The sequence below is a fragment of the Taeniopygia guttata genome, chromosome Z, assembly GCF_048771995.1.
Source record: "Taeniopygia guttata chromosome Z, bTaeGut7.mat, whole genome shotgun sequence".
Classification (NCBI taxonomy): domain Eukaryota; kingdom Metazoa; phylum Chordata; class Aves; order Passeriformes; family Estrildidae; genus Taeniopygia; species Taeniopygia guttata.
Window position 1 is genome coordinate 49,120,739 of NC_133063.1, and position 21,259 is coordinate 49,141,997.

Below are 21,259 nucleotides of genomic sequence, written 5' to 3' on the forward strand. Positions count from 1 at the left end.
TGGTCACATCATTTTTATGATGTTCTTCATGTCTGCAGTTTCAAGTTTCCAAGAAAAGCTATAGGCTTGGTCACATGATTTTTATGATGTTCTTTATGTCTGCAGTTTCTTTCAGAAGGGCAAAGGAATGAAATGTAGTAGATGATCCTTGACACTTCGATTTCTGCTCAACAGGTTGCTGCCTGGTGTCTTCTATTCCTTCAGCTATTATAAATTCAACCTGTAAACAATCCTCTCCTCTTTCAAAGCAAGTCCACAATAGGATTCATAAAGTTTAAAATAAAGACAGAGCCTTAGGTGAATAATTCATATGCATTCCACAGCCCCATATTATTGACTAAGATCTATATCATTCAAAGTAGAGAGTCCTGTGAAAAACCAGTTTGGAATGCCCATTGGCATTCCTAACAGAGATACAAAAACCTGAGAGCACAGGAAGTATACAATGCTATTATTTTTAAATATTGGTGTTTTCAGCTAGGGTAGAATGAGGGAAACACTTACTTTATTAGTTTTCTGCAGTTATTTTCCTTTAAATGGTTTTTGGGCTCAGCTTTCACAGTGCAGAACACAGACATCTTTCCAAGTTCTTAAATTCAGGGAAAGAATAAAGTAAAATGTTATTAATACATTATCCCATCACTTCTCAGAATAAAGAAAGCTACATTAATTTGTTAAAAGAGATATAGATGAAACAGCAAGCCACTACTGAATTTAAACATGAAATTCCACATCTTTCTCATAGTTCTAGCTTATCTGAGTAAGACTTTATTATGACATCTCAACAGACAGAAAAACTCATGTAAATTTTAAACAAAATCAGGTGTTTAGAAACGCATTGAATATGATCATGAACTTGAAGGAATACATTCCATAGGAAAAAGAAATCTGAAGACACAGGAAGTACCAGCCTTTCAAAGTGAGAGGTGGTATGGAAAGAAGTCCTATACTTAATATAAATCAATTCTAGTTTGCATGTTTTAAATTAACATAAGCTACTGCTAATGACTACTTGTAGCAACACCTAACTATCAACATAAAAACATATACATTGATTTCTGGAGCCATGGGAAAAACTCCATGATGAAGCTAAAATACGTTTGTTCTTTCCTCCCTGAAACACCAGAAAAACACTGATTATAGATACACCCACTACAAATACAATCATAAAAATATTAAAAATTTGAACTTCTTCTAAAGTGCATGAATTTTCATAAGCTCAGATATATGCAAAACTTAGAATCCTTAAAAGAATATAAATATTAATTTAAACACCTGTCCTAAAAGTACTTCCTCTCTCTTGAAGTTTTCTGTTACTTCACTCATTCATATGCCACTGATTTTACACTGGCCTTTTCAAGATGCATAAATACCTGGTCAGTTACAGATTTATATTCTTATTCTCAAGGATTTAATTTGATTTAAAGCACACCCTCTGTCAAAGCACAGAGATTTAATCTGAGGAATTCTGTTCTCAAGGAACAGAACCTGTAACATTCCAAGTAAACTATCACTTTTGAAAATTATCATTAGCTTGTTGTCTTTTCATTTGCCACTAGACCACCTTGTTCCTGCCTTTTGTAGCAAAAATAATCCTTCAATATTCTGTCATGGGCTGAAAGGTACTTGAAAACTTGAGTAGTTAAAATAACTTTTCCAAGAAAAAAATTGGCCAATTTAAATACCCACTGTGTTGCAGTGCATTTTCCAGATGCAGCTCTCTTCCGTGTTGCTCTGGCGTGTTATTACACACGCTTCAAATAGGAGCACTGGAACCAGTGCATGGCTGTTTCGGTGTGATTCTACAACAAAGATTACTTAATGCAAACAAGAGCTGAGCAAAGCCGGCCTCGGCGGGGCTCGCCCCAAAGCGGGCCGGGCTCCCGCCCGAGCAGCTGTCTAGCACAGGGTCGCTGCCGAGCTCGGAGCACACCGCCCTGCATGTGCAGCGCGCTCCGGGCTGCCAGCGCTCTTCTCGCTGCTCCTTCGCCCTCCCTCCCCCTTTCCACACGGCGCCAGCACAGTAACAACGTGCGCTCTTATGAGAACGGATTTAGGAAAATCACCCTGGATTATTCCCTTTCTCCCGACAGGCTGCGCTTTGCAGAGTCGCAAGAATCAATCAGGTTGAAAAAGATCTCTGAGGCTGATCTCTTCCAACCTGCGAGCCAGCACCAGCTTGGTCAAGCAGACCACGGCACTGAGTGCCACATCCAGTCCTTCCTTTAACACCTCCAGGGTCGTGACTCCACCACCTCCCTGGGCAGCCCATTCCAGTGCCTAATCATCCCTTCTGCGAATAAATTACTCCTCATTCCCAGCTTTTCGATCCCAACCCTGCACCACCCCCACCAGCTCACGAGCAAACACGGAGGGCGCTGGGCTCGGGGCGGAACGGGGAAATGTCTGTCTGAACAAACACACGTACAACGCGCACGCGGGGCAGGAAGCGCAGCCAGGGCGGCAGCTCCGCGCCGGCACCCCAATAGGACTCCGAGGACGGACCCGCACCCCCACGCCGCGTCCCGCGCTGCGCCGGGACCGGCCGGGCCGGGCCCGGCCCCCCCGCGCCGACCCCGCCTCAGCCCCCGCCCGCCCGACCAGCGCCTCCCCCGGGGCCGCCCCGCCCCGCCGCGCGCTCACCTTGCTCCGCGCCCGGGGACACCCGCGCGCCCGCCCGCCGCGCCTGCGCGTCCGCGCCGCCGCGCGCCCCGCCTTCGCCGCGCAGGCACCGCCCGCGGTCGCCCGGGCAACGGGACGCGGAGCCGGGCGGCGGCGGCGGCCGCGGGCGCCTCACACTATGTCCCACATCCTGTGCGAGTGGCTCAACCGGGACGTGAAGCTCTCCCGGCTCATCGGTGAGTGGAGCCCCGGTGCGCGGGGACGGGTAGGGCCCGGCCGCGAGGCAGTGGGGTCAGCGGGGTCACGGTCGGGCCGTAGTGCCAGGGGTCTCCCCGCGGCCAACCCCCTGGCGGGCCCGCTCCCTTCCTGCCACCACGTGCCTCCGCGGGTACATTTTTAGTCTTCGTGTGAAAGGCAGGGACTACGGAATCGTAGATCTGTGAGAGCTGGAGAAGACCTTCAGGACCACCCAGACCAACCATGCAACCAGTAGTGCCCCTGTAACCCCTGAACCACAAAACCACATCACTCAGTGCCAGATCCAGACACCTCCTGAGCACCTCCAGGGATGGTGACTCCTTCACCTCCCTGGACAATATATTCCTATGCCTGAAAATTTTCAAGCTGAAGTTGATTCTTCTCAAGGGGCAGGTGCTCTCAAGAGATGGAAAATGCTCAGACCTAAAGTGCTAATAAAGACTCTATAGAATAAGAACTAGTTTAATATTTTTGGAAAGTAGTATTTTGTTTTGGATGGCAGCTGTTGTGCTGGCATTGGAAAAGCATTTGCACTGCAAGGAAGAAACAAAACCCTCAGGAAAATCAGAGAGATGGACAATCACCAGAAGTATGATGGTGCCAAATTCTGCATCAGGGATGAGGCAACCCTTTTGGTGTGTATAGACTGGGGAAGGTGATGCTGGAAAGCACTACCATGGAAAGGGCCCTGGGGCTCCTGGTCAGTGGTGGCCTGAGCAGGAGGCAGCAGTGTCCTGGCAGCCAGGAGGGCCAACCCTGCCCTGGGGGCATCAGGCACAGCATCAACAGCCAGGACAGGAGGGGATTGTCCTGCTCTGCTCTGCTCTGCACTGGGGCAGCCTCACCTCGAGTGCTGGGGGCAGTTTTGGGTGCCACAGTGTAAGAAAGACATGAAAGTGTAAGAGTGTCCAAAGGAGGGCAATGAGGATGGTGAAGGGTCTGGAGAAGAAGATGTGTGAGGAGTGGCTGAGGTCATTTGGTCTGTTCACCTGGAGGAAGCTGAGGGGAGTTACAACTCCCCTCATGAGGGGAAGAGGAGGGGCAGGCACTGATCTCTGCTCTGTAGTGACAGTGACAGGAACCAAGGGAGTGGCCTGAAGTTATGTCAGGGAAGGTTTCAGTTGAATATTAGGAAAAGGGTCTTCTTCTCCAGTGGGTGGTTGGGCACTGGAACAGGCTCCTCAGGACAGTGGTCACAACTACAAGCCTGACAGAGCTCAAGAAGCAATTGGAAAATGCTCTCAGGTACAGGGTGTTTGACTCTTGGGGTTTGCTATGAAGGATTCAATTCTGATGGGTCCTTTCCAACTCAGCGTATTCTGTGATTCTGTGATTGTATGAAGAGGAGCATTTTAGAGCTAGCTTTTTTTTTATCTGCATTTTGTATGGAAAATCTAGTAATTATAGTTTATAGATATTTTCACAATCTCAGTGGCAATTATGGTGATGGTTGCATTTTAACACAGAAAATTAGAAATTACTATGTATAGCTGATGTTGCAAAATGACTTCACAGAAAGTATATTTATTTGTGATTTGAAAACTATTACTGTTAGATTAATCTTCTAAAATTTCTTTGAATTATTTATAAATGTTGGATTTAGTTTTGTTATAAAAACAATAACAAGTTTTATTAAAATTAACATTTGGATTCTTTTAATTATTTTATCTAAAAAACTCCAAACAATGACAAAACCCCCAAACTTAGTTCCAGGATCATTTCCAGAAGATTTTTCTACTGGCTACCTCCTAGGAGAACTTCTACACAAATATGGTCTTCAGGATGACTTTAAACAATTTTCACAGAACAGGTTAGTACATATGGATAACATTTGGTCTCCTGTATAAAGTGACAAGTCTCTTACATAGAGCAGACAAAATATATATTTCCTCAGCTGGGATTTGCTAATGCACTGTAGAATTTATTGATATTTAAAATATTTTTTAGTAATTCAAAAGCTAAATATGTTTGAGGCATGAATTGATTTCATATTTCCAGAGAGATTGACCATACTTCTTCAAGAAAATTATGCATTTTAATTGTAACTACAATAACCAGTAACCAGGTTAGACCAGAGGTTCAAAAAGCCTTTCAAGGATGTCTCTGTGATTAGGAGTAGTGGAACTCTGCCCATGATCTGTGTAGAATTAGGAATATTGTTTGTGTTGCGGTGGTGACCATAACATCTTCATTAAAATGAAAATGCTGGAGAAACATTATGAACTTTGAGTGGAGCTCTGGCAGAAGATCATATAAAAATTTATAAGTTTAGAAGTAATTGCTGTAATATTTATAATTAGGAAAACTGTAAAATGGGAAGTTGAAAAATCTTGTGCAGATCTGTGAGCTTTTTTTTTTAAATTGATGATGCAATTCATGAGCTTGGCTTATGCTGTGTTTTATCAGACTATGGTGCGCATGTTCATCAAGAGTTCCAGGCTGTACAAAATCCTCCTGTTTCTTCTGAACCTCTGCTTTTATGTTCTTTGAACTTCTAGTGTATTCTCACCCTTTCCTATGCCAAGTCTGACCAAATTGTAGGACAGCAGGTTGAGCCCAGCTAATAAAGGCAGCCAACAAAAAGCAGTTTCACACAGCAGTTCTTGAACTCTGTTTCTAGGACTTCTAGATCTCTTAGGAATTTCTGGGATCATTAGAAAATCCCAGGTAATTCTTACAGTGCCTGCTGTTGCTGGGAAAAGTAGCTTCAGGAGGCTTTTATTTCTTCTAGCAAGCTCTAGCATCTTCTCACAAATTTTCTCAATTCTTCCCAGTAAAAGGGTGCTTTGAGCTCTTGTCCCCAGGTGATTAGAGAGGTGCATTTAGTGAATATACGCTTCAGTAGGTGCAAGAAGTGACTGGAAACTCTGCTGAGACAGTTTATTTGTGCTCAACAAAGATGGGGATGCATGACAGGGCATGATACTCAGTACCCACTGGAACAACTACTCAGTGTCAGAGGCCTCAACTCGAATTTCTCTCCAATGAAAGGAGTCAATTATCCCTTTCTCAGACTGATGGGATTGCCTTCATCAGGGGGAGGTGGTGGCTTTGCCTGCAGAGACGTGTGCTCATGGAGGAGCTGTGTTATCCACTCAAGTTGCTGAAGAATGAGGTCAGTACAGTCTCTTGTCTGAGACGCTGCAGATACAGGAGCCTGGACCTGCAGTTGTGCTGAGGGAGAGACAGACAGAATTGTTGTGTTAGGAAAAGGAGGTGACTGGCAGCTGGTGACTTCTGTGAGGAAAAGGAAGGTTTCTGCTCCTTCTGCTGAACTACAGCTGTGAACAGGTTCATTGCAGTAGTAGCAGATGAGTGCTGGTGGCACTGTGTGACAAAGCATCTGACCAGGTAAAGTGTAAACCATGCCAGAGCACCAGTGTTGGTGGGGACAGCAGTGGGAGGCTTTCTCCTGCAGGAGATAGATGGAAGTGCTGTCGGCTGATGTCACATGCTAATGTATGCATGCAATTAAGGACACGCTGAGATGACAGGATTATGGGAGAAGCATTCACACCCTTTCTAAATTACTCTAATTTTTTTTAAAATCACACATCTATAAAGTGCCTGTATAGTAAAGCATGCAGCATGGGGATCAAACAAAAGAAATTAGAGACCTGTGAGCAGTTGCTGGGTTATCATTGCAGTTGCAGTGGGCTGGTGGGATAGCTCCCAGGACTGGTGTGCTGCCATGGCTTGATATAGGTGCTGAAGGATGGACAGGCTGTTAAGGTGGGGGAGAAGAGGAGCAGCCCTCTGTGTGAGAGAGCAGGAAGAAGGAAGATCCAGGACCTCCCTCTGTAGTGGCCATTCTTAGTTGTCTTCCTGCATCAAAAAGATGGCACAGTGTGGCTCCATTCATCAGCCTCTCTCTCGGATTCTCAAATTAGTATCTGCAATGCTGAGGCTGAGATGCTTAATGCCTTCTCTATCTTACTCTGCTAAATAAGACTCACACTCAGAAACCCCAAGTCCTTGAAACTAATAGGAAGGTCTGCACCAGTTGTTTACCCTGTGTGATCTGGAAGACCTCCAATGATGGAGACTACACTACCTCTCCAGGCAATTTTTTTCAATATGAAATTTGTATGTATTTTATATATTATTGCCCTCATGGAAAAAAGGTCTTGTCATATGTTTAGGTGGAAGAGCAACAAGATGGGCTTTTAAAGTTATGTTCACAGCAAAAGGAAGGCTGGGGAAAATATGGGGCTCCTGGGACATGCAAAAGACTAAGGTATCCCAAGACCCTGAGGCATACAAGAAAGTCTGTGGGAAGAAGGATTTAACCATGGAGAAGGAACAGTTTAAGGAACATTTAAGTAAATTGGAAATGTGTAAGTCCACGGGACCTAATGGCACATACTTACCCAGGCTATGTAACCTGGCCAATGTCATTGCTGGGCCACTCTCAATAGTCTTTGAAAGCTTGTGGGGGGAGTCTCTAGGACTAGGAGACTGCGCCTGCTGCTCTTCTCTTCAAGGAGTGCAAGGAGGGAGAAGTAGAGATGTACAAACAAATCAGCCTCACAGAATAAAAAGTTAAGAGCTTCTCAGTGCATGTCAGATGATTTCTGGCAAGAGGGTTCATCTTAACCTTGAATCAATGGCAGAAAAAATGCTCAATACTTGTAAGCTTCAGTGTCAGTGTCGGTGTATAAGAAATAAAGCTTGGATTGTTACAGTGAGGATAATGAGCTCCTGGAGAGTTTAATCTAGAAATAAGATGAATACATTGTTACCAGAAAGTCTTCAGTTAAAATGAGGTATTTCTGTAGAATTATGCTGGATCTTGGCTGACCTCAAAAGCTGTTTGCTCCATGTGAAGCAGCTATTGTGAACTCAAGCAATAGAGCAGTATAGAAAGCATGGTCTTCTGACTCAGACTGAAGTTATGGATATGTCTGATGAAATTTGATATGCTGATTGTTATAAACTGACAATTTCTTATTATTTGGGTTTGCCCTGTATATCTGTGGATCTTGAGTGCTTTTCCATGAGAACCTACATATCAAAAGAAATAATAACCTGCAAGCCACTATCTTAGTTTCAAATGTAAATTTCTCATTTAGAACATAGAATTTGTTTTCAACACTGCTTTAACCTGTGTGTCTATTTCTTTTTCTTGAAGAAAAAATATGTTGTAAAGGCTAGTAGATAATACAGACCTTTTTTTGTTGATCTTATGGTTTAATTGGTGAGAATTTGAGTGATTGATACAGCTAATATAGAAACATCATTTGAATTCCTTGTGTGTTTTGCAGATGGTATACCATTAGCTGCAATTGCAGATTAGCTTTTGCTATTAGATGCATTTCGTGTGCACACGTATCAGAATTTACTTTGTCTTTTCAAAAAGTTAAGCATAGTAATCAATGCAGTTACCTGTACAGCAGTATAAAACTTAAGCCAAAGAATGTATCACATTATAAGAAAATCCTCTGTGGGTTGTTTTTTTCTACTCCTTTCTTGGGATAAGTGTCATGACCATGCTTAATGCAGCAAGTTGGAATTGAAAATAAATTTAAGTTCTAGGGTTTTTGTTTGTTGTTTTTAATCATACAGAGGTGCAGATGCAAAAATTAACAATTTTTCTCGCCTGGAACCCACACTTCACCTCCTTGGTGTGCAGTTTAATGAGACTATGGCCCAAGACATCATGACAAGACAGCATGGGGCTGCAACAATGCTTTTATATGAATTGTATATTGCTTTAGAAAAAAAGAGGAAAGCAAAGCTCACTGGAGTAGCTGTGGGAGCAATGAGACCTGCAGCAACTGCAAAACTTACATCTACTGAAAGTGGAAATGAAGAGGTAACTATGTCTGTTTTGTGTAAATATAAAAAAGGTAGCATATTTACACATACCTTTCAAACATGTTATGTGCATTCTCTCTTTACTTTGTAAATCTCCTGTTCAAAGCCCAGCACTTAAAAGGAAAAGCAGCAGTTCTTTGCTATGTCTTGTACAGTGGGTTTGCACAGGAACTCAAAAGGGTATTGATCTTCTGTGTTTCTTTGTTTTGGTTCATTCTGTGTTACCTGCTCTGTTTTCAAGCTTTCTCCAGACTTAAAATACTATAACAACAAAAGCTAGCAGTTGTTCAGCAGCTGCCTTTTTACTCATTTGATTAGTACAGATTGCAGACTGCATTGTGGTCTAGGTATCAACTCAGACTAATTTCCCCTCCAGGAAACCTATTTTTAACTATGTTCAGCTCTGTGCCACTGTGGTTTGATTAATTCTGTTGCATGTCTCTCCGTATATTTATACTGCACTCCATTCTGCAACTACCATATGCTGAGAAACACAAAGAGAGAAAAATAAAAGGAAAAGAAATGTCTAAAAGGAAGTCAGTGTTGATGTGGTAGGTTCTGTTAAAGACTTCCTTCTTGATGTCAGTAGTAATATTCAGTATATCCAGACCATTATTTGTTATCAGGATGATGAATTTTTAAGAAGGTATATATAATGAATTAAATTCAGCTGGGAGAAACGTAACTTTTTTTTCTGGCACTATTTCTGAAAAATAGCCTTCAAGCAGAAGTTTATCAACAAGTGCTAAGATAGTACTGAAAAGTCAACATAGATTACTTAAAGGAATTGAGCAACTGAGAGCAGGTCCTATTCAAGACAAGTTCAGAATGGCATTTGAATCATGGAATAGGAAGGTTGAGAAATAGAGAGAGGAACAGAGGTTGGAAAGAGCCTCTGGAACTCAGTTTATCCCCCCCTGCTCCAAGCAAAGCCAGCTATAGCAGGTTCCTCAGGACCTTGTTCAGTGTGGTTTTGAGTATCTACAAAGCTGGAGACTTTCAGTAAAGAAACGCTTCCTTTCCTCCCCTGGTGCAGTATGGGACAAGTCCTGTGACTGAAGTGCAACTGTGGATGGCTGCAGGCTGTTCAGAAAGGACAGGAGAGGAACAAGAGGCTGAGGGTTTGCCCTCTATACCAAGAGGTGGATTGGATATGAAGAGTTGTCTCTGAAGGATAGACATGAGCAGGTTAAAAGCCTGTGGATAAGAATCAGAGACCAAAGCAAAAAATTGAACCCTGTGGCTGGTGTTTACTACAGTGTTCCTGACTAAGGCAAGCCTATTTGACCAAATCCTGATCCAGCTTCAGGAAGCATAGTGCTCACAGGCTCTTGTCCTGCTGTGGGTCTTCAACCTCCCCAGCATCTGCTGGGAAATTAGTGCAAGGAGCTGTAGGCAATCCAGGAAACTCTTGGAATAGAGGACAACTTCTTGAGCCAGGTAGTAGGCAGCCCTACCAGAGGGGATGTGATATTGGATCTAATGGTCACCAATAAAAACAAGATAATTGGGGACATCAAGACTGGAGGCAGCCTGGGCTGCAGTGACAGTGTTGGTACATGGGTTGATGGTGTTTTAGTCCTGAGGTAACAGATTAGGATTAAAGGTAGATCCCTTTTCCCTCCAGAAAAGCAGATTTCCAGCTCTTTAGGGAGATAGATCATCTGAGAGACTGCCCTCAAGAACAAGGGAGGAGAAGAGAGGTGGCAGATCTTTAAGGAATTCTTGTGGATTACCCATCCCAAGAAGTGTTTAAGGCCATGATGGATGGGACTTCAAATAACCTGGTCTAGTTGAAGCTGTCCCTGCCCAGAGCAGGAGGCTTGAAACTAGGTGATCTTAAAAGTCCCTGCCAACCCAAACCATTCTATAATTCTATTCCACATGTCATCTCACTGGATACCAGAGCATCCCTCTGTGCATCCCCTCCAGAGAAAGCTGTACAGAGCAATGCGGTGTCCTTTTCTGTCAACAAAGTTTGGCATCATTCAAGTTCAAATCTCTTAGTTCTTTTCTATGGAGCTGGTTCTGATTTTCAATTTGAACATGCTTGTGTGTTTTTCTGTGTACATTAACACAGAAAAACACAGTTTGAAGCAATAGTCTCTAACTTATAATATTTTAATGTTTATTGTTGTTTCTGACTCTTCTCTGCTGGATGTTTAACATTTGAAAACTGTAGTGCCGCATCAGAACGAAACAAAATCAAAATTGCTAACAGGTAAGAGAGCTCATGTGGATGTTGCAGAGCAGCTGAGAGCTCAGAAGAGCAAAAAGCCCAAGACACTGAAAGAATGACTACGTATTTTTATAGACTTCTGAAGAAGCATTTTCTGAAGGTTATGTTCTTAATGAATTAATTAAAACCAGTGTGAAGGCTTCCTGATTCTGTGCTCTGTGCTCTTGTTTATAGAAGGACAAAGAAAAGTAGTGTGCATGGAAATAAAGCCAATGTACTCTTTCGAGACCTTTAGAACGTTCCTATTTAAAAATCACTTCATCTTGAGTGTGTTTGCATATTGTCAAGCATGGCAAATATTTATAGATTTGAAGAAAAAGGGTACATATCACAACTTGTATGCATTTGAGATGTCCTTGTAAAAGAGTTTAGTGTGATTCTTCTTTTGTAAAGAAAAGATGGAGCATTATACAAAAGCAGGAAAATGACAGAAGAAGGGCATCTGTAGTAGGTATGGCCTCAGAACATTTTGCGCTTCTGTGTAGCTATTCTGATGAAGAAAAAAAGGAAGACATTACTTTAGACATGGGGAACACTCACCCAATGCAGAGTTTATAATTTATATAGAGGAAATGGCCAGGCATCGGAGTATTGAATGATACTGGCAGTTGTTGACTAATTTGATATATATTTTATGTGGCTAATGAAGGGTGAGAGTCTTGCTGTGGTTATTTAGCTATTCTACTGCCACTACATAACAAGAAGGAAAAAAAGGCCCCTTCATGTATATCTAGACAGGAAAATGCAAGCAATAAACAAAATATTCAAAACAACATTATAAAATAAAATTTTGGAATACCTCTTTTGATGCATTATATATTTCCAACAATCTTTGACTTCTTTGTATAAAAACTATTTTTTCTTCTTTATTCCACATTTACCTGCCTGCGTGTCTGGTGCACTTTAAATGAGTGTGATTTATATATTTACTTCTTGATTGTCTGTGCTAGTGTTATCTAATGGTATTCTCAGTTTGTGTACCAGGAAACTAGTATTCTCATTTTCTGTGCTTTATTCAGACCTCAGACAGGTACCTCACTAGAACTAGAATTCAATAAAGCCCTTAAAAGTCTATAAAGCATTGCTCATCTGCTCAAGTCTCAAGTCTGATAATCTCTTCTAGTTTCTTCCTGGAAGATAATTTTTGGTTTAATTGTATTTGGCTCATATCAGAATCACATAGGAAGGAGACAAAATGAAATAATGGCCAGGATTCAAACAGCTGTTAAACAGATTCAAAAACAACCATCAAGACCTACCATAAAATCTTTTGAAGCCAAAAGATTCTTAAAGAAGAAAAGAGAAGCAGAGGTAATTATCATCTATATTGTTTTAAAGCTAATTACATTAACTCAAACCTCACAGTTTCTGGGAACATTTATCATTGCAAATACTGCACTTGCACCAGCTGCTGACTGTCAAAATAATGTCAGTTCTACCAGTGAAAATTGGACTGAATATTTACACAACTATGATTTTGCAGTTTTTTTTAAAATAAGAATTGTTTTGATGCAAGAGAAATTTCATATTGAATAAATATCATAGGTAAGTAGTAATTTGATTGTTGAGAGTAGCTACGAGTCTACTAGAAATAATACATTAAATAAAAACATTAGTGTTCTGTTTTGATTTGTGCATTATAACATTTTGAACCATAATGTTTGAACTGGTTTATACCACACTATGAAACTGTCTGCTTATTAAATGCTAGTAACAGCTGAAATTGACAATAACCTTAAATCAGAGAGATGCAGCAATCAAAAAAAAAAAAAAATCTGCATTATGTAGTACCAAAAAATTCATGGTCATTGGACGTGCAACTATTACTGCTTTTTACAACTGGGCAACAGTAACAGGAGTCTTTAAATCTAGAATTTAGTAACCTATAGTAAGACAGTTACTTGAATAACTATTAGGGATACATTCAAGCTACTAAATCAAAAGCAGATCATATTCCAGAGTATCTTGTTTCAAATCCCCATATGGTGAGAATTACTTGCTCTGCTAGAGCCTTATGAAAAACCAGATTTATCCTGTAGAAAGAACAGCTGCAAAAATCTAGCGTTTTCTGGCTGGTGGAAGTATTTGTAGCTGGAAAAGGGGAAGAGGGGAAGGAAGTGAAAGGTGAAAGATGGAAATAATTTTGCCTTTATTCTTGGTGTAGCTGATGCTTGAAATATTTTCAATGTGAACATTTCTCTTGTACTAACATGACATAAAAGTAATTCCCTAGTAGTTGCTCTATTGAACCTTCTTTATGTTGCTTTGTGAAGAGAAAGGAAACATAAAATTCTGTGTTTCTTCTTTAGAACGTATACAAGGAGATAGAAAAGTTTGAGAAGTCTATGACAGGAAACATCTCTGCAGTACATGGCCATGTGACTGACAGGTAATATTTGGATGTTAAATTGTTAAGAATAGGCTGGATCCTTCCCCAGGTGTCTGCTATGTAGACAGCTACTTGAAGAAAGAATAGTGTTTCATTTAAACTGTGATTATCCTCTGAACAAATGCCACACTAGCACTGATTTCAGGTCCAACACAAGCAGTGTCTTTAAGTTACCTTTAGTTGTAGTAGGGACAGCTTAAGCTTCCTTCACTACTTTTTGCCATGTGTGCACCAAGGAAAGGCTCAAAATGCATATTTTCTCTACATTTTAGTCATTGGGTCTGTAAGGTCAGTTACCCTTTCAGCAAGATAGGAATGGTTGTGAATGTGCATACACAGTAGCACATTTCCAAGGGAAAAGAAGTAACTTTTATCCTGAAACTTATCTGTATGTTGATGTATTTGTGAATAATTGCAAGTAATTTTTATTCTGTCACCTTTGGTGTTATCCATGCCCTGCTCAGACGATATGACACTGTTGTATACTGCTGTGGATATTTCTGTGTGTAAACCTGTGATTGATAGCTACAAAACTACTCAGAGTGTAGGGCTATATTGAGGAGTAACCCAACTTTCTTTGACATTCTGTGAGCTGTCCTAATTTCCTATTTCTATTTCTATGGAATTTGGCTTTGTATTGACAAAGAAACTAATGATTTGTTGGCCTGAGTCAGTGCTGGACCTAGTGGACATTGTCAAGAAGTAGCTGCAGAGCCCACAGAGTGATGTTCTACGTTTGTTGTACTTGCACATAACTATATAGACATTTGTGTGAAAAGACCCTTAAGAATGGTAATTACAATCTTTGTTTTTTCAATCAGTGATATGCAAGAATTTTTGCAAACACAGAAGTCTCAAACAACAGGTCTAAAAACTATACCAGAGAAGAGAACTGAGCTGTTAAATATTTATTCAGATGATGAATATATAAAGATTATTCAAAAACGTGTACAGGAAGATATATTCGCTAGAGAGCAACGAGCAAAGAGACGACGAAAAATGCTAGTGGATCAGTTAGCAGCACACGAGGCTCAAGAGGTGGGAAATTGTATGGTGAAGTACACAGTCTATGTGCATTTAATTAGTAGTCTAAAATGTGCTTACAAATATGAAACGAGTACTTTTGGAAGGCTGAATAAAATCTGAAGGGGATAAAGGGACTTATACACACTTATGTCTGAATATCTTTTTTATGTTAACCCTTAAAAAATACAGAAGATTGGCTGTTCTTCATCACCACCATTATGTCATACACCATACTTATAAACTTAAAAGGATAAAATTAAGGCAGCAGAACAAAAAAACATTGCATTCCTTGTTTGAAAACTTGTAGTTACATAACTTGTAGTGTCATATGAAGGTTTTCATCTGGACTGATGAATTCTGAAATGGTTGTGCTGAGAATCAAAATTTTATTTGGAGGTCAGAGATTTGGTGTTTGATGTGTTATGAAATACAAGATATGTCTCTGGAGAATATCTGTATTGTGTCTAAAAATGAATGTTGCTGATTATTACATTTGAATCCTCTCCCATAAAGCACAAGGCTTTTAAGATTTTTCTTCATACATTAAAAAAGCAAAAGATTCTTCTTCATTCTCCTTTAAAAAGAAGCTTTTAGATTACTAATTTCACAGATTGTCTCTTTTATAATGATTCTATCAATACACAGCCTTGTAACTTACTGGTTTTTTTTGATTTCTGGCTATTTTTTATTTTAGTATTTCCCTGTGAGTCCTTAGTTTGGATCATATGTGTTGATCATGTGTGTTTAGATCATATAGTTTAGATCATATATAGCTGAACCTATCTCTACTGCTAATACTAATAATACTAGTAATAATAATATAATAGTAGCATTTCATATGTGTAGTACCTCTGAAAATATATTTTTTTAAGCCTTGACATCTAATGTCTGGAGATTTTTTGGAAATGTTAAGAAAAAGGTTTTTGGGGTAAACATCTGGAAGTTAGATGCTGCTCAATGTCTATCAGACCTATATTCTCAAAAAATACCTGTAGTGACTTAGAAGAGTCCATCTCTAGATATATCCTGTCTCCAAGTTCTTATTCAAAGAGATTTATATAATGTTCTTGTTGATACACATAGGCCATGATGAAAGTTTTGCAACCCACTTGTCTGAAAATCACTGCAGTCCCAAAAACTTGCTCTTTAAGCGTTCTCAGCTCTTGCAGCCCCAGCAGTGTGGATCACTGATTCTAAAAGCCATGACTACCAGAGCACTTGGTGGATACAGCAGCTCAGACTGGCTCCGGAGAGGCTCCAAATCAAGTGAAAACAAGCAATAGTGTTCCTAGCTTCCCAGGAAGAAAAATCAGCTTTGCTATATGAACAATTCAAATCACAGACTGCAGGGATGAGAAGGAAAGACAAATTAGCATTTGACTGAAGCAATAATCTGACCATGTCAGAGAATATATTTAGTCGTAATTCAGTTCTAAATTAACAGAGGAAAAACTGTTTTGTTGGAACTTCGTGAGATTTCACACATTAGATGTTACTTGACTTAAGAGAAGGGGGAAGCAAACTGAGGTATTTTCTTAAAAAATGAATGGAAATAGAAAATAGTTCAAGATTGCTTTTTCCATCCATTAAATATTGAACCAGAAAGGGTTTGTTGACTGAAATTACAGCTGTTTATATGCATTCAGGTCTGAGTTTTACCTCCACTGTATAAATCTTGAACCTGGCATGGGATCATTTAGAATGGAAGGAATTTCATCCCTTCAGACTGCTGTAATGTGTTTCATATCCATATTTATAAAAGTTTATTAAAATAATCTTGTTCAATTTTTTTTTGGTACACTGCAAGGTGGAGCCTGAGAGAGAAAATACTTTACAATTACATGACAATACTCTAGGTGGAGCACAGCATGATGCCAGTCAGATTTTCATAGGCTGGTGTTGAACATATTTGACAATTGTATGGTTTCATCCCAATTTTATCTCCACAATTTCACCAAATTATTGGTGATTTGTACTTGTTATTTTTAATGCTCTGTTCAGATTTTATATCTTGTTTTAAAAAGTTATCAGACATCACTTACTATCAGCAGTAAATTGAGAATGTGAAAATGGGAGGAGAAACAAATTGTTACTAGCTTATTACTTGTCAATCAAATATATTTGTGTGTGCCAAGCTCCAAGTTTAGGTCATAAAATGGTCATTTATGACTGAAAAACAGCACAGAAATGTATCACTTGTATGTAAATCAAACAAGGAAATAGAAAAATAGAAGAACATGATATAGTAACTATGTATGAGCAACCCAAAATGTAACCACATTAATGTTTGGCCACTGGATGCCACTGTTGTCTTAAGTAGGTAAACTGACAAAAGCATCTATTGTGCTTTCTTAATAATGATTTTCCAAAGTATTACTAAGTTGTCCCATTTGTGATATTTATGATTTCTTCAAGCACTTCACAGTTCTCTGTGAAGATGTTTATACAAAATGTTACGTCAAAAACTTTTTCTACAATTGTTATTTTGTGTCTTGTATGTTTGGAAGTTTCAAAACTTGCCAGCCTTTGAGTACTTGCCAGGCTTGAGTACTTTCTGCATTCCTTTTTCTGGGAAAGATAGCTACTAATGTTGCGCTTCTCCATCCAATGAGGATCCTTTTTGAAACTATGAGTTTGGAGTTTGGTGTTTGGAATCCTTATTTATCTGTTCTGTAGTTTTGAGTGAATTGCCTTTTCTGTTTTTCTTGTTCCTCAAGAATTTCCTACTAGCTCTCTTTAGGCCTAGTGAGCATGCCAAAGTATTTGATCACTTAAAATATTGAAATTCTATACCCTTTTAAAAAGAGAAGATCTGTTTTGGCTCCTGTGAAGTGTTCTAAATGAGCATCTTCCAATTTTCTTTATGAAGAGGAAATTCACCTAGAGAAGGTATTTTAATTTCTCACTGGACCAACTGTTTGCACCATTCAATTGATGGTTTGCGTATGACAAATGACAACTCTGTTAGGGTGGCTCCTTCAATTCCCTGCGAATAAAGATTTTAACATCAATTTTCAACTGGTGAAGGTTTATTACTGCTATAATAATTTGTGGTTGAGGGTAAGCAGCAACTAATGAAAAAAAATAAGGATATTTACTTGCAATAGGAAGTGAATTGTGTAACCTTTGCTCTTCTTTGAAATCTCACTTGAATACTAAGTACCATGAAACAGTGGATAGAACTGAGGCAGAAAAGGAAATTTAAAAATATGAAAAGAGATATTTGCTTGCTTGTTTGTTTGACTTCTCCCCAAAATTAATATCTAGATTACTTAGATATATTAAATATCTAGATTATTTAGAAAATTCTTCTCTTATTATTGCAACTGCAACAGTCATGCTTTGCATTAGAATGCTGTTAGAGGTGTCCTGGCTCCATTGTAGGACAGAGCTAGGCCTTTTCATAGTACTTTTCATAAATAATGTCATATGCAATCAAGTTGGATTTTTCATTTATCGGTGAAGTTGCAAAAAGCCGGGGAATCTCAGAAAACAGGAAACTGGACAAGACAAACGCAGATCTGAACCAATGTGGTTAATCAAATGTTCTCCATTTATTCGAGATAAGATGGTAGTTTATATAACCTTCTACATAGTTTACAGAAACAAAGGCACTCTGATTGGCAAGCTAACATTGTTTACCTTTTCCTTAAAGTGGCTTAAACCTTACACTATAAAACCTATACTAATTCACACCCAGACAGCCCAGTGGTCCCCATCACACCTTAATACTATTTCTATCTGTGCCACAAGCTCTGAATTTCTAACTGCATCAGAGGCTTGAAGGCCTCACAAGGCCCAAATCTGAGGCCTAGACTGGAGTAGCTCAAATCTCATAACTCATGTCCTCTTTCTCTCAAAAATGCTGCAACAGTTACATAAGGTGTTTTGCCTTCTCTCTCAGAGAGAAGGCAAATAAAATAAACCAGACTGATAGAAAATAGAAGTGATACTTTATTTTGGTGTGTTTTGTTTTGATTTGTTTTTTTAATTACTACTAATTGATTTTACTTGTGCCTTTGTTTTTAGGAGAATGAATTAGATCTTCAAATCAGATCCCAATTTAAGTCCTTAAATTTGAATACATTTCACAGTAGTTTTGATGCATCAGAAGCAAACATCCAGCAAATCAGAAATTTCCTCTAGAATTCTGCTGTAGCATTGGTATTTGGCAATGATGCTTTTAAGGCATGCTGATGTTTTTGTTCAGGACTCAAAAGGAGTTTTGGACTGTGAGAGTAAGGCAAAACTTGAGATTCGATTAAGCATTAGTTTAGATACCAAGAAAAGTCTGGAGAAGTGTAGCAGTGAGAAGACACTATTATATTTCAAGAATACTTTGAAAAATAACAACTCACAGCTTTCAAAATGTCTGTGCATATAGACCACATCTCGAGTAATTGTTCAGAATGGTTTTCCTTTAGTACTGCATAGCAGATTATATTCATGTCCCAGTGAGGACACTGGAACTATTACCCAGAAGTCTTGTATTTTGCTCAGTTTTGAATTCTTCCTCGTAGTCCCATAGTCCCAGTCTGCTGAATAGGGAAGAATGGAGAATATAATTACCCAATTCCCCTAAAAGAAGAAAAAAATTTCAAATCTGTAGAAAATAGATTGCTCAAGGATGCTGAAGATTATGGCTAAGAATGGTGACTGGTGAATAACAGGGTTAAATTAATGATTTGAGGAAAGGGTATATGTTCAGATAAGAAGATGTTTTTCGAAATATGCTGCAGTTTCTTTGCACATGGGAAATAACCACATTAAAATGGAGTTAGTCTGACCAGATGTATTTTTACTGGGTATCTCAGTTGAGACATATTTTGAATTGTTACATAGTTTGTACAAATTGTACTAATAAATAGATATGAATGTTGTTCTGAATTTATGTCCCATATAAGTAGGTGAATTCCATCATGTGACAGCATTCCTATTTCTCATATTAGACACTGATGAGTTTTCTAGGAAATAGTTTATCAATTGTGTTTAGTACTATTATTTTTTATCTTTCAGAAGGCTTACAGGGAGGAACAGCTCATTTACAGACTAATGAAACAATCTCAGCATGAACGAAGGATTGCTGCTCAACTCATGCATGTTCGGCATGAAAAAGACATGCTAAGGCAAAACAGAATTTTCAGGGAAAAGCAATATGAAGACAGACGGCAGAAGGAGTTCCAGGAAGCTCTTGACAGAGAAGCGGTAAAAGATTGATCTTTGAATTGCTGCAGGAGTGCTAGAATACCTTCCTGTTACAAAATTTGTGTTGTCGACTGTTAGACTTCAGGACTTTTCTAGGGACATGATGATATAGTAGTAAATATATTCTTTTGTCTTTGTTCAAAGTCACAGCTATAAACAATGAGGATGTAACTGTAACTGTGGGACTGAGTATATTTTGTGCTGTGTTAAAAGTTTGGGGGAATTTTGCAGGGAGAAAGAGCAGCTGATCTACCTGATCCAGTGAAAGGTGGGCCTGCCCACGGCAGCAGGTTTGAACTTTAGGTGGCCTCTAAAGGTCCCTTCAAACTGAAACCATTCTTGATGGTTCAAGTTCCATGATCCTGTAATAAGGTATAAAGCTGAGTAACTGAAAGTCTGATTTTTCTTCCATACTGATTTTAACTTTGTAGGAAGACATCTCTGTGTGCTGAGTTTTAAAAGGCACAGTTTCAGAGAGGCAAGAGGACAATAACCTAAGGTCCTGTTACAGGAATCATGTTCTTAATTTCATTTAGATATGATCTGGTTTTGAAAAATGCTGGAGTAGTTTCACTCACGAGTGCTAATTTCTGCTTTGAAGCTTTAAGTTGATTAAAAAGACTTATAATTGTGTGGAAAATTGCCAAGTGCTTGCTCATAGTAGGTCATAATGTAATATTGGATTTCTTTTTTCTCCTGTCAAAAATTATCAGCAACTCCAAATCTTCCAACACAGCTGGAATCCTGTGTAATCAGCAGCTATAGCTATTGATTACTTCACCTCTTTAAGTATGCTTTCAGCCACCACCACAGGAGGTATAGGAACTACTGATAATTTTCTACCATGACCAGAAATCTTTCAAAGATTGAACAACATCAATAATATGAAATTATTTGAAGATCAGAATCTAGTAAGATAAATTACATGTTCTAAACAGCTTGTTACACTGAAAGCTGCAATTTCACTGCCCTCAGGGACTGAATATGTCTCTATCTGTTTGTCATAAAAGAAGTAATGGGTTTTTCCTTTATTCTAGTTTAGAAAGCAAACAAATGGGAATTTATAAAGTGAATAAAAATGTTTAGATTTGTTTATGTGTTAGTCTTCCTGCTGGCTATGCAACTCTGGTGAGAATCGAGCTGTTTCTGTTTCTCTAAGTTAATTTTAATTTTCAAGACTGTGTACCTCTGCACTTTCACTTTCTCTGCAGTCTCAAATTTTTTCCTTAAAAACAATTCTAGGCTCTTGCAAAACAAGAAACTGTTGATAATGAAGAACAAATAACCAGAGAAAGAGAATACCATGAGAAAATTTCTGCCGAAAGAGCACAGGCACGCTATAAAAAGCATTATTCTTTATGTTGGGAAATGATAGGCCAAATCATTGATATGTCAACAAAAGTAGTTGAATATCATCAACTGACGAACAAGTGAGTATGCAGCAGCTAGACAAAAATAATAGCTGTTAGGCTGCATTAATCAGACTGGTTTAAGCATTAGAGCAAATTATGTAGTTTCTCAGATATTTTACATGGTAGCTGCAATGGCAACATATGAGCATGGTGACATTATTTTCATGTGAGAATTCACCGGTGTGTAATACAGAGTGAACTAATGCTGCAGCCTTAGCATAATTTCTTGAAAATTCAACTAACTTGAATTCTTAGGAGACCAAAAATCCACTAGTGCCACAGTTTGTGGAA

At 39.1% G+C, this 21,259-nt stretch overlaps 2 protein-coding genes across 31 annotated transcripts in view; one reads left to right on the top strand and one right to left on the bottom strand.

Moving 5' to 3' along the window:
• Positions 1-2,733, bottom strand: part of PRLR (prolactin receptor) — a 183,464-nt gene extending 180,731 nt beyond the window's left edge. For 4 of the 11 annotated variants that reach the window (XM_041711420.2, XM_072921760.1, XM_072921757.1 and 1 more), the window contains exons 1-2: positions 2,644-2,733; positions 505-589 (exon numbers count right to left, since the gene is read on the bottom strand). The gene's annotated coding sequence lies outside the window, so the exon portion shown is untranslated. Of the gene's footprint in view, positions 1-504; positions 590-1,689; positions 1,803-2,428; positions 2,565-2,643 lie in introns of those variants that run through there. The other 7 variants (XM_072921753.1, XM_072921758.1, XM_072921756.1 and 4 more) reach the window with 3 other exon arrangements.
• SPEF2 (sperm flagellar 2) overlaps positions 2,698-21,259 on the top strand; it is a 72,719-nt gene continuing 54,157 nt past the window's right edge. For 6 of the 20 annotated variants that reach the window (XM_030258004.4, XM_072921740.1, XM_030258006.4 and 3 more), the window contains exons 1-8: positions 2,702-2,858; positions 4,588-4,690; positions 8,446-8,695; positions 12,110-12,247; positions 13,246-13,325; positions 14,147-14,363; positions 19,368-19,556; positions 20,799-20,986. In XM_030258004.4, the coding sequence (XP_030113864.4) occupies positions 2,801-2,858; positions 4,588-4,690; positions 8,446-8,695; positions 12,110-12,247; positions 13,246-13,325; positions 14,147-14,363; positions 19,368-19,556; positions 20,799-20,986 (1,223 nt within the window). In that variant the 5' untranslated portion in view covers positions 2,702-2,800. Of the gene's footprint in view, positions 2,859-4,587; positions 4,691-8,445; positions 8,696-12,109; positions 12,248-13,245; positions 13,326-14,146; positions 14,364-19,367; positions 19,557-20,798; positions 20,987-21,259 lie in introns of those variants that run through there. The other 14 variants (XR_012052755.1, XR_012052757.1, XM_030258013.4 and 11 more) reach the window with 12 other exon arrangements.